The sequence below is a fragment of the Paramormyrops kingsleyae genome, chromosome 9 (assembly GCF_048594095.1).
Source record: "Paramormyrops kingsleyae isolate MSU_618 chromosome 9, PKINGS_0.4, whole genome shotgun sequence".
NCBI lineage: Eukaryota > Metazoa > Chordata > Actinopteri > Osteoglossiformes > Mormyridae > Paramormyrops > Paramormyrops kingsleyae.
Genome location: NC_132805.1, coordinates 16,627,211 through 16,640,934, shown reverse-complemented (window position 1 = coordinate 16,640,934; position 13,724 = coordinate 16,627,211). Strand labels below are relative to the sequence as shown.

Here is a 13,724-nt window from a genome sequence, read left to right as displayed (position 1 = left end):
AATCATATTTTACACTTCACAAGAACATTCCCATTAGAAACAGGAGACCTGGTCATTAGTTTGAGATGCATTTTAGGTAACTTATGTGGTCAGGGTCACTCAGAACTAAATATACTAGTTGACCTCCTTGTACAGTGTTTCTATTATGTGTAACCAAAACCAAAAAAATTCTTGACAAATTTCTTCAGGTTTTATAAGAATTTTGCAGACATATAGCCATCCACTACATATTGGTGTTAATCCGGTGGCTCACATTACTTCAAAATTGGGGTGCCCCCCCACCCCCCAAGCCCCAAAATTCCCTCCTTTCTTCCCTCTGCTTTAGCCCTGCCAAGGAAACTGACGAATAGACACCCCTCTGGGGTCCCGGCCAACCTACTGTTGTTTGTGGTTTCCCTCATTTCTCAATGAACAAGTGCTCTGGAAGGCGGCTCTCCGTTTAAAAAGCCTGACATGTTTAAATCGGAAGGATCCCGAACAGATGATTGATGATTGTCAGCGTGGATTATCCCTCTAGCAGGTCGTAACAGGACAAAACAGCAGGGACCGCATAGAGAGTGAGGGACAGAGAAACGGCGTGCTGAAGGAGAGAGAGCATAACACAGAGATCAACTTCACAAGACATTTATTGTTGAAATACAACACGGCTGAGTTGCAGGGAGGCAAGACGCTGTTCAGCGGCACACTCAAGCGAAAGAAGCGCAGGTTGAAGAAAACACGAAGGACAGAATGATGTGCCATGCACACTGTTTTTAAAAGGGACCGAAGGAATGTCTAGTTTGAAGAACAGATATACCTTTTTCATTTAAGACATCAGATTCCCGAAAAAAGGACATTGAAAACATTTGACAGAATATATATTAAAACGTAAACTACGGAATACAATTCCCACGACAGACTGATTGGAAAACTTAAAAACTCGATCTCATCGTCGTTTAACTTTACTGCTTGCCATATCATTACTCTTTACAGCAAACGCTCAAATCACCCACTGAAGAAAACTGGGGGAAACACCTTGGTCTGTCGTATCTAGTACGACTCGCATCAGAAGAAAACGCGATTGCACCTTATCACACTTTGCCTGACGGGAGGCAGCTCAACCAGAGGCTTAGGGACAAAATGTTCACATTTTTGGTCGCCCTTTGCCATATGATAGCAGGTAAGAAAAAATCGCAACAAAGCAAGTGAAGACGCTACATGGTGTTGCCGGATTAAATCATGCAATGTTCATCTTTCATTGTTGGGAGCGCTGCGTCAAAACACACTGCGACGTGTTGATTGAAAGGAGATCATGTAGGATAAAAATCTGGACTGTATCGACAATAGTGCCATGTCGTATTTCGTTTCTCCTCCAAATTAATGCATGCAGTTCTGGCATACAAATGATTTAAAAGGTCCCAAAAACGACTTATTGTTTCAGTGGCATTGCGTAAAATAACTAATTAAACGAGGAGCAGAAGTGTAGGCACAAATGTTGTATTAATATTATTTTCTTAACATTTCATTTTAAGGAGTACATATCCTGTGTATAGAAGTGCTTTATCGTCAAACAACACGTGCACCTTTTGATCTGCAACTTTAAACAGCCAAATAATTAAGAAGAGTGTTGGGCGGTTTTCAGCATCGGAGCGATTATTTTCGCGTTGACGGCGAAATAGTGCATTATGTAAAACAGTACGAAATTGTCTCTGATGTCAAAGCCAGAATAGTGTGCATTTTTTCCGTTCTTATTAAGTTTTAGGGCCACCGATTCCCATGTTTTCCCAAAATTAAATGAAGTGGAAGGTGGTCCCCCAATACAGTTACGCGGTACTTCCATGCGTTATTGTATAGAAACACAGAGAGCGGCGGATCGTAAGTGCTCGAATTACTTATATCCGTTTTACTTGTAGCCCTCATTGGGAATTCATTAAAGAATGGCTTTACTCGTTTTTCACTACTTTTCGCTTTCACGGCCACTATAGCCGTATTCAAATAAAGCTATGCTCTAGAATGACATGATCGCAGAATAAATGGGCAATGCTAGTTCACCGAAGGTAACATAAGTCTTATGGGCACTGTTATTGTAGGCTACTTTGGGATGGCTGAATCACACATTGCGGCTCTCGAAACGCCCAATCTACCCGTTTCATCTGGCGGTGTGGCGTGCTCCTTTGTGGGAAAAGTATCCGCAATATCTATACAACTTGTTTATGCCATAGCGTGTCTATCTATCTATCTAGTCTACGTTCGTCCCTCTGTCTTTCTTTCTTTGCTTGTTTTGTACAGGTACTGGCAGCTATCTGGCCATTTCCAGGTACCAGCAATGCACACTGCGGTATGAGCGCTTAAATCAGACACAAATTAGATGTTGTGTTAGGGAAAAAATGACCTTGTGGATACCTAGCTTTATAATATAAAAGGCTTAAATTAATTATAGTATCGATGGGTAATTATGCATGATCAGCTCAACTGATAGATGAACGGCTTGTTTAATTGCGGTCAATCGTACTGAATCGTAATGAAGGCGTATTTAATAATTTAATATGTAATAATTGAATGATGTAGCTTATGTATCGACATAATCAGTCCTTTACTGGTCAATTTAAGCAAAAGATTCATATCTTGCTTCGTATTTAATGGGGCATATTTGAGGTTGCGGATGTTTTGTGCACGACAGCGTTTTCTTTCTTTTATTCTTGTCTTAAGCTATTGTATCAGTCAGAATTGGTTAACGACGAATTTGGGCAAAATGATTTACATCCCCCAGTCTTCAAGACCCAAACGTTTATATTTCTAATTAAGACTGAGAAATGAGGAGCGAAGCAAGGCGCTTTCGTCGACGCTTCAGTAAATGGATTAAAAAACAAATGTTTATTGGCTGTTAAGCTGTGCTTTTTTTCTCTTTTGATGAATGAGACCGGGATATGGACACGTCGGAAATGCTGTAATTAAATTTAAATGCTAAATCAGAATATACAAGCCCGACACACCAACACCCACACTCAGTGTAGAAGTAAAAAGAGAAATGTTAATGAAATGTATGCTGCAAACTAAATTGGAAATACAGAATTGGCCGGGGGGGTGGAGAAAGTACCGCGCAGTTCTCCAGGGAAACCACACGCTCCTCTATTGAAACTTAGTTTCTTGAACACAGCAGCAAGCAAACTTTCAGTAACCTATTAGGCTTTCTTACTCTTTTCGTCAGTGACGTAATAGGGAGTTTAATGAATCATGTATATGCATAAATATAATGTTTCTAAGGGTTGTGAAACTGACTTTATGTGTAAAATCATCGATGTATGCATTGTTGATGTTGGTCTGGAGCTGCAAAAATGAGATTTCTATGGATCATGCGCTCTACCCCATTTCTGTAAACACTTCTGTCTGTCTGATTGAAGTTAATAAGAGAAGCTGAAATTCGCCTTGGACAGACCTCTTCAGGGGTCACGCCTTGCACATGCAACAGAACCGCATGCATTCCCATGCCTGCCCCACTGTTACTATTCACAGTAGACTTTCTCTGAATGTCCCAAGGTTCCCCAAGGATTTCCATTGCGCCCACATCAAAATTCTGAGTAATCTTCAGTGAGCTCTTTCTGGAACCGTTAGATTTGAGTAGCTAAGTCTCACAGGACCAAGTTCAAAGTCAGTGTGCAGACATCATAGGTTTTTTTTTATTCAGAAGTCCTGTTGCCACTGGAGGCTGTGCCATTGCAGACTAAGCACCAGAACCTTGGTTACTTTTTCACTTCAGCCAAAACTGAGGCAGTAAGACATTAGTCCCAGGGTAAGGCTGTCCAGCTAAATGGGTGGCATAAATAACAGCAGCAGTCTCTTTCCCATCTCCATGCACACACAACTTATTTAGTTGGCAAACTGATAGCTTTACCTCCCTTAACCATTAGTGAAGATTTGTCCAGGACCTATGCTGTGATCAGCACAGGAAATATTTTATGCACCGAATCAGCTCTTGAGGTTTGCTGAGGGAGCTGTGCATATTTTATGAGACACGGTCATTGAATTTGACAGAGTCAGATTGGGGCTGGGGACAGAAGTCTGATAGCTACCCACAGCATGATTGACCTGACATGCAGCAGGAATGTGTGGTTGATCTATTTAGGGTGAAGTGTGCCCCCCCCCCCCCCCCCCCCCGAAAGATTAGGGCCACCTTTGGACAACATCACTGTGAATCCAGAGCTGATGAGCTGGTGACAGACACACAATCGAGCAGACACAGCATAACCTGGCCAAGTCATGTACATTATTTAGTAGGCTGACACTCATGGCTTAGATATGGAGGAATATTGGCCTACTTTGATTTCAGAGGAGCACCTGATTTCCAAAGATGCACCTGACATAAATACTGTTATACACATATTTTAAGTCAATGAACAAAATTATGCACAGGAATTCTCTGGAAAAAAGTACTACAACTACTAGGGAGGGTGTACTTCTTATACCTGTTTATTCAGTAGATCAATTTTTACTTGATGTATTAAGCTTTATAACTTTTTTTCTTAGTAGCCTAGTATTGCATGACACATATTCTCAGTCAATAATTCTTTTGTTCTCATACTTGTCCTTGTCCAGACAGTTAACCACTTTTGAAAGAATTACTTGCTCTGTCTTTCTCCACAGACATTAAAGGAATTAATGATTAGACAGTGAGCACCAAATGGAGGAATTCGCAACAGAATGGGCTTTCCTTGCTTGTGCAAGACCTGCCAGGCCAATGGATCGGATCGTATTTCTTTCAAACCATAAAGAATTACCCCCCAAGGCTTTTTGTTTGTCTGTGGTCTATTCTCAACACCCCTCCCCTCCCCCTCTGACTTTCTTCAGGTTTTTTGTACTCCCTTGGTCCAGGTTATAGGCAGACAAGAAAGGACAGGAAACAATGGGGGTTCAATTTCTGTATAATCAGTTTTGCCATTTGAGTAAACAGATAAGAAGAAGCCATTGTGTCATGTGTCTTGTTATCAGCTGTTAGACCTCAGTGGATGTGTTTTTATGGCTCAGGTGAACACAAAGGGCCTCTATTGTAGAAGCCCATTTGTATGGTCTGGCCACTTCTACACATTATTTGTTTTTGCTTTAAATCCCTTCTGCTTCGTCTCTATCTTAACACCTGAGAAACACATCTTCCTGGGGAGATATGGGTAAACAGAGACAGATGATGGGAAACCACTGATGACCACCATTCCATTGACTCCTCCTTTTACACACAATACCCCCCTCCCTCCCAACTGCAAACAGTTGTCAGCTTTATTGACCTTAATTTTCACACAGTGGCCATTGAGTTTCTATTGTCCTGTTCTTCCCTTCAAATACATTTTTTACTAGAGATTAAGAACAAATCCTACAACAATGTTGAATCACCAGTGAAATCTTAATATTTAAAAAAAATACTCATTACTTTTTTGTCACTAATGTCAAATGTGTATAACAGTGAGAAAGAATAAAAATAAATAGCATAAAATACAGCAGACATGTAGTAGAGTAGTACAGATGTAGGATACCTCATAGAATCATACTTTTGTTTTTATTTTCCAACCAATTCCTCTCCCCCAAGAGAAGAATTTCATATCTATTACCAAGGCAGTGAAACCACCAGCAAATTGAAATGTATGTCCTATGGTGGGCAATTTCTTTGTGTCTGTTATCTTTACTAGCCCCGTTCCTTAACTTTATATTAAAGGCAGAACTATTGGTTTAACACGCTGACATGAGTATAGAGAGCACAGAAAATCTACTCAGTTGAGTAATAAACAAAAGCCATCGTACAATTACCATCGTAATTGTAAACATTATTATTACTCATTTTATCATTGACACATTTTCAATTATTTTCTCTTCAACAGAACTTAATTTATACTGCTAAATATGACAGGTCCTCTCTATCAGTTGTGCATATAGCACATTTTAAACATGGCAGTAAAGTCCTGCATATATTTTCGGTCTGTTTTTTTTGTATTTCAAGGTGAAAATAAATCTTGACCAGAACTTGGGGATGGCTTCAACTTAACGCTGCATCTACAGAGTCATGGCAGTTATGTCTCTAGGGCTGATTAGTTGAGATGTAGGTTTTACCTGAATAAGATGTGCTTTTACCAACTGATTAGCCGGAACATATAGTGATATTACATCACACTAGACGCTGTTTACACAGATTTAACAGGAAGGGAGTATACTCAAAGGAACAGGGACTTGCATAGCAACATCTGAAAAGGCAACTCTAACAGAGAGGATTCCCACACTCTCCTGGGCTTGAGGACCTTGTCTATTTTAAATACGGACCACCTTCTGGCAGTTCAGTCTGGTTGGAGGACAAGTACAAATATTGTGATTATGACTCAACCCCTAACCATAATACAGAGCTGTGCTGGAGGCTAGGCGATACTCAGAGTTCAGTTGAAAATTATGATGACTGGCAGCTTGGTTTTCCTTTTGAAGGCAGGCAGAGGGTGAGGAAATGGAGAAAATGGCAGCCATCTTATTATTACTGTGGTAGTTTAGAGAGTAATTTTGAAAATCACCCTGGAAGATTTTCTGAGAGACATTGACCAATTTGCTATCAAGAGGGCCATGTCAGTTTGTGAGTACCGTATTTATTCAGCTTTCAACTTTCAACCAAGTTCAGTGTGCAAACATGATTGCCACCTCATTAGGTCATTCTGAGTTCTGGTAAAAAAGTTTGTGTGTGTGTGGACTATGAATATATTACATTGTAGGGGCCAACTGTCGCCACATTGTGATAAGAACCTGTTATTTTGACGTTTTGGGGACCACTTTATCAACACACAACGAGAAACTCAGCTTTACAGAAATCTGTGACTGCAATCAAAAAACTAAAAATGCCTTCTTGTTTTTTGGTTGGTTACTTAGGGTTAAGGTTAGGGCTGATTAAGAGTTAAGATTGTTGTAGTTGGGATTAGGTATATATCTCAATGGAAATGAATAGAGCATTCCCATGAAGATATGAGAATGTGGACTGTGCAATCGTGTGTGTGTGTGTGTGTGTGTGTGGATTAGGTTTATATTACTTTGTGGGGACCGAATGGCACCCATAATGTCATAAAAACCTGTTATTTTTATGTCGCGGTGACCATTTTCCTGGTCCCCACAAAGATCTGTGAATGCAAGCAAAAAAGTAAAAATGGCAAAAGTCTCGTATTTTGTTTGGTTACTTATGGTTATGGTTAGGGCTGAATAGGGGTTAAGGCCGTTATGGTGGGATTAGAGTTTTCCCCATAGAAATGAATGGAGAGTCCCCACAAAGATATAATTACAAACTTGCGTGTGTGTGTGTGTGTGTGTCTGTGTGTGTGTGTGTGTTTGAGAGGCGAGCTTTGGGCAGGCCTGCTAAATCCAAACCAGTCCTAAACAAGAACTGTAGCAAAGGTCTGAAAATATTTTCTTAGATTTTTTTTAACAAAGGCAGCTATGTAGCATGACTGTATTACAGTGAAGTGAAAGAAAGAGAGTGACTTCAGGGATATTAACTTTCTAGAGCTCCGCTATAAAGGTAATGGATACCCCCTTACTGGTGAAAGTCTCCGTTTATGACTTTACCACCTCTGTGACAATAAAAAAGCTTAAAGCAGCAGAGCATCAGAAATCAAGTAAATTGATGGGGGGGGGGGGGGGTTAGTCTCACTCAGAGGGCCAACGGTAGTGTCCTTTAAATGGGAATGGATTGAGAATTAAGAGAAGGTTGTGATCATACATTGAATAATGCCCGATCTTGATAGTATGGTGTCATTAAGTTTTCGTTCTTTTCATTGCATTCTAATAAAGTAACACGTCATAATAGGACATACTGTATGTCAATAACTCAATTTCATAAACATCTGTAACTGAAATCAAAAAGCTAAAAATACCAAAAGTTTTGTATTCTGTTTGCTTACTTATGGTTACGGTTACAGCTGGGTAGGGGTTAAGGTTGTCATTGTTGTGACTAGAGTTCTTCCCATAGAAATGAATGGGCAGTCCCCACAAAGATAAGAATACACGTGTGTGTGTGTGTATGTGTGTGTGTGTGTGTGTGTGTGTGGATTATGTTTATTTTAAGTTGTGGGGACCCCCACAAAGATCTGTGAATGCAATCAAAAACTTAAAAATGCCAAAAGTGTCATATTTTGTTTGGTTACTTATGGTTAAGGTTAGGACTGGCTAAGGGTTTAAGTCGTCACGTTGGGATTAGAGTTTTCTCCATAGAAATGAATGGAGAGTCCCCACAAAGACATAATTACAAACTTGTGTGTGTGTGTATGGATGCTGAGAGTTGTGGGCGAGGCAGTATTTCTCCACGGGATGTTGACTGTTTGATTTGAATCCCAGGCAGTTGTCTTGCTGTATCACTATACTGAACAAAAGGACATCCCACGAAAATGGGCCACCAGTCAATCAGGGTAGTCAAGAGGATCAGTCAACAAAAGACTGGGCGGAATCTGGTCTGGAGCTGTTATCAGTAAGTCGGGTGCCCAGTTTAGCTGGAATGGAAAGTGGCTTACATGGAGAAGTGGTGGCGTCTTACATCCATAACAGGGTTTCTTTGGGATGATTGTTCTCATTTTATTTTAAGAGTTGGAAGGAAGTTTGAAAGCTGGGGAGACCAGTAATTTATTTCTGAGAAAATTACACAGGGGCAGAAAAGTATGGTAAATAGACAATCGAAAGTATACAAAACAAGAGAAACAGATGCATAGGTAGATCAAAATGGGATTTTATGGTTTCTTAGATTCTCTAGACAGGAATAGAGTGTTAAGAAGGATAAAATACCGAGATAAGGCCCCAGGAATGAATGTACAATTACACCTTGTGGAGTAAAGGGAAAAGTTCTACATGTGTTGTGTGTAATGCCCTGCTCGTTGGATCCTGCTCTCAGATAGGTGGCCCCATTTGATGGCTTATCTTCCTGTCTTGAAGCCCATACAATGTCCCCTTCTATTCAGTTATAGGGACTTGAAGGCTAATGTCCAGCTTGCAATACCCTCTGTGAATGTGTGTGTCTGTGTGTGTGCGTGCCTGTTTCACTGTGCTTTGTCAGAGGGAAAATAAATGGGATCTTAATGGAGCCACTCAATCTCTGACCACTTACAAAGCTGACCAAAGTGTATGAGCGATCAGGCAGGCTCAAGGGCCCATTCACAGAGCCAGAGGAGGCAGAGGGAATTCTTTCATGGTGGAGGATTAGCCTTTCAGCCACTGTAGACCACTAGCTAACTTACATCGACTGGCTTTTAAAGGAGTTGTCTACAGATTGGAAATCTGAACTGTGCAAAAGAATGGTGGGTAGTCTTGAAATTCTATAAAAGCCATCATCTTCTTTGTTCCACAAAAATCAAAGGGTACATTTTCAAGTATTTCATGTTCTGGGTTTGGTTGAAAACTTTTTTTCAGAGAAGGATGAGGATAAGTTTGAAATGATGGTTTGGTCATGTTACTCACTGGGCTCTGAATCTAAGTCTAGGTTCAGGCATTATGATTAACGATATGGTACGGTTTCCACATAAAACTGATGGAGGATTTAAGGATGTGAATTGGGTCTTTAGTTGTGCTGGCTGGAAGTACAATACACATACTGTATAAACATAAAACAGCGGACTGTTGGTTTTGTCACCAAACAGGCACTCTCTGATGCTGGGTGGCCCATTAATGAGAGAACGCCCAGAGTACTCAGAGATAACAAAAGCCCAGTGTGCGTAGGTTTACAAGTGTGTCCTTTCACACCTTTTAATGAAGCACTTTGTGAGTGTACCGAGGTGATGATGGTTCTTTTCTGGCTGGGCTTTTGTCAGCCTCTGCTTTGTCTCATGGCAGGTTCCTTTCTGGCGCATTATGGTAATTACCTTGTGCCGTAATTAGCGCCAAGCACTGGATGTGACATAGAGCAAGGTCTCCATCTGGAGCAGGTCTGTGTGCAGGCTACTCAGGAAGTCTGTGAAGATGAGTGAGAAAGTTCACACTCAGACAGCGGTCCTCCACTGCCAAATTGGCAACCTGTAGATTTTTTTTTTTGTTACTTTAGTAAACCAGTGCCAGTTTCAGCCATTCATGAAAAAGGATTCCCTGTCAATGACATAATCACACATCTAATATTGGGCATTCCTTCCCCATGTATTTCTATCAATTTTTAACCTTACATCTCAAACAACAGCCTCTAGGGGATAGACATAACTTCATCGTGGTAAAAGAGAAGGAGAAAATAGAGTTAACCAGAGAAAGGAGAATGACAGATATCTCTCAAAGGAGCCCCTTGAAAAGAATTGTTTACCTTTCTCAGAGCACATATGAGAAAGCTTTGCACACAGATTGAGAGACCAGGCTGGTGGGGGGTGCGGGTTGGGGTACTTGTTTACAAAAATTCTAGTGACCCTACCGTTATACCACAGCATATTTTGACACGCCCCTAAAATGTTTCCCCTGCTGTTAATTAAAAGCCAATAAGGCTTGTTCTTGCTGTGTGTTTACCTATACCAGAAGCTCCATTTTCCAGCTTAATCTTGGGAGAGGCTTAATGTCAACAGGTCAAGGCAGGGCTTTGGGCAAAACCAGGCAAAGAATAGTGTGGGGGGGTCGGAGAGACTGCTTTCCACATTTCCCCTTCCTCGTGATTTAATTTTTCCCTTCTCCCACATCTAATCTGTATTAGCTGATTGTTCTAAGTTGCTCTCAGCCAACCCATTAGACGCTGGGGTAGGGAGTCTATTTTAATTAAGATTTAAAAGAAACGTCCCTCAAGAAAAAGACTTAGGAGTTTAACATGAAGACTGTCTATGAGATAGAGGGATGGAAGGCAAATGAGATGAGGTGGAAAGGGACAGAAGCACACAAAAAACAAACACACCAAGTCAGTGGGGAAAAAAGCAATAAAATGGGTAGCATTCACTCAAACAGCATGTCAAACAGGGTGACTGAGATTTTTTTTTAATAATCTACATATTTTCTACTAAAGGAAGTAGCAGTGGCTAAAAAGTCATTTAAGGCATTATCTCTATGCTCCAATGATGAATAACCTGAAAGTGTCTGAGGCCGGTGATAGATACAGTGGTACCTCAGTTCTCGAACTCATTAGAACTCGAATTTCTTAAAAATCGAACCAACCAGTTCTAAATTGATCGGGGCAGGACACATTGTTTGGATACATTTATTTTCTTACTTTACAAATTACTGTTTTGATAAATGTGCTTAGATGTGTTTAGTACAGTACATGGTCTTCTTGTTTTATTTCATTTTGTGTTTAAATGCTAAAAGGCGTAATTATTTAGGGCCGGGAACCAATTAATTTGTTTTCCATTATTTCTTATGGGGAAAATTTGATCACAACTCGAACTTTTTAGGATTCGATCTGGAGTTCTGATCGGATTAAATTTGAGTTCTGAGGTACCACTGTATATAGATATTATTTATCAATTCCAGTCAGGATAAATTAATATTTTATGATGTGTTATCCCAGGAAAAAAAAAAAAAAAAAAAACATTTTTCAAGCAGATACCAAGGCCACTATCTCCACTACGGAACATTTCTGCTGTAGTGTTTAAATATAGAGTAACAAGCAAGATGTGTTCATAAGCTGTCAACTACACAGTTGACATTGTATGTTCTTGATGTATACATTATTGAAGGTGCCTGTTACTATGCTTCCCAACCCAGTAACACATACTCTCGCACCAGGACACAGATGCATACCCTGGAATGAAGTAATGAGTGGGGTCAGGGCCTTCCATACTTCAGGCTGCTAAATGAAGTGTTTAAGTTCATCAGACCACAAGCCCTGTTTAAGTAGTTAAGGGGCTGAGAAAGAACAAGGGTCATGGGACCAGCCTGTGGCAGCCTTTCAGGGCTTACAGGCGCACCATATGTTCGCTGATTCAATAAGCTAGCAGAGCAGCAGGACAATGTGTCTATTCAGAGCTACAGAAGTATGAGGATATCCCTGATTCCATGCCATCACTGAGACAAAATACAGCACCAGTCAACTTTGTGAATATAGGAATCCAAGCCAGAAATATGTGCTATACAACACATTCAGGATATACCCAGCTAGTGCTGAGTTGCAGCATCGACTGCTGCTGAACTGCCAGCTATTTTCTGCCCAGGAGATTTCCATTTTCTATTTCTATTATTTAAGGGCTTGTTACAAATGGTAGAAGCAAACTGCCAAGAAATATATAGATGGCTGAAGCTTCTTCATTCAGGATCAAGCTATTCATATGCAGTACCCCAAAGAGAAATGCCACAATTTAATGGGCCCAATAAAACTCTCCAGCCGGAAAATACATTCTGCATGTTGTCATTCTGCTGTGCAGTCAGGTAACATTCCAGAGCAAAAACTAACCAAACTGCATGAAACAAAATGAAGTGCATACTATATATATACTCTTTTACTGCAGAGATTAATATTATAAAAAAGGTCAAACCTGACTGGGAATGTGATATTATATCAAAGTCAGTCACAGACCATATTTCACACATCAGACGCAGTGTCTCATCAAACACGGTCACGCTGCATCAGTTTCGATGGCACGTCCTAAATGATTGATGGCTGCCCCAGTTTAAATGGCACTGTGAGGTAGCTGGGAAGCTCTCTCCCATCCAGTAGATGCTGGCCGTAAGTCCGTCACAGAGCAGATCAGTGTTTATACCCCATGCAATATGCGCTTCCCGAGCTGTAAATACCAAGTGTAGATATTGCTTTCATCACTATGAACAGAACCCGGCTGACTGCAGACTCTCTTGACTTTGGAAGCACACATGACTGCACAGGAATTGATGGAAGTGCAGCTGTTTATCCTGAACAGTGAGACCGAGGATTGAACAAACACCTTTCAGTCTTTTTCAGTATGTGTTTATAATTTTAAATTCTGGCCATTCCTCTTCCCTTATCTTTTTTTCTTCCCTGTTTGTCCATTCTTATTCACAGTGCTTGCTTAATAATTGATTGACTAATTAGTTCTCTCATTAATCATTTATTGTTTAATCACAGCCTGATTCTTTTCTTGAGGAAGCAGTGTAATCCAACAAAAAGCCCTGACTTTACATTTTACTCTAATTATGTTCTTTTGCTAATCAATGGTAAAGGGATAGAGGTAAGGAAATTAGTTTCTTTTCCATTTTCCCTCAACGCAGAGCAGGATGTATTGTATCGAGGACGGCAGGTAACGGTTTTCCTTTTTTTGTTCCGGAAGCCCTTACTCAGTAATTTTAAAAATTATTTCAAGTCTGGGGTAATCTGATGAAAGGAGTAAAAAATTCAGTTCATTAAATCTTTCCCTTGGACATTGATTAATAAATGGTGCCGTAACGGCCTGGTGTAGGAGCAGACAGCCCTTGATTACTGGGAAGCCTGCAATTGTTTCTTTTTGCTCCTTACCTCTCCTGGGGGGGGGGGGGGGCTGAGTCTCAGTGATACACAGGTGAGAGTGAGCAGCAGAAGGCAGAGAAGAGAGGGATCACAGAGGGGGGAAGAATTAAAAAAAATAAAAAAGTTTATTATATTTAGTCATTCCAGAACACGTTCACAGCAGTACTGCTTTATGTAACTGAACGGTCAAAAAAAAAAACAAATTAAAATGTGCTTCAGTGGAATTAATGGCAGTTCCACATTAACCTTTAAGCTTTAAAAAGCACACACATTAAGTAGGACTAATGAGACACTCACATAGCCCATCTTTTTTATTTAAAAAAAAAATCCAACCTGATACAGTAACTGTCTCTTTCTCTGTGTTTATAGATACAAG

The 13,724-nt window shown here is 40.3% G+C and overlaps 1 protein-coding gene across 2 annotated transcripts in view; it reads left to right on the top strand.

Annotated features, from left to right (window-relative positions):
* The first annotated feature begins 418 nt into the window (after positions 1-418).
* kirrel3l (kirre like nephrin family adhesion molecule 3, like) overlaps positions 419-13,724 on the top strand; it is a 35,015-nt gene continuing 21,709 nt past the window's right edge. For both annotated transcript variants that reach the window (XM_072716458.1, XM_072716457.1), the window contains exon 1: positions 419-1,159. In XM_072716458.1, the coding sequence (XP_072572559.1) occupies positions 1,120-1,159 (40 nt within the window). In that variant the 5' untranslated portion in view covers positions 419-1,119. The remainder of the gene's footprint in view (positions 1,160-13,724) is intronic.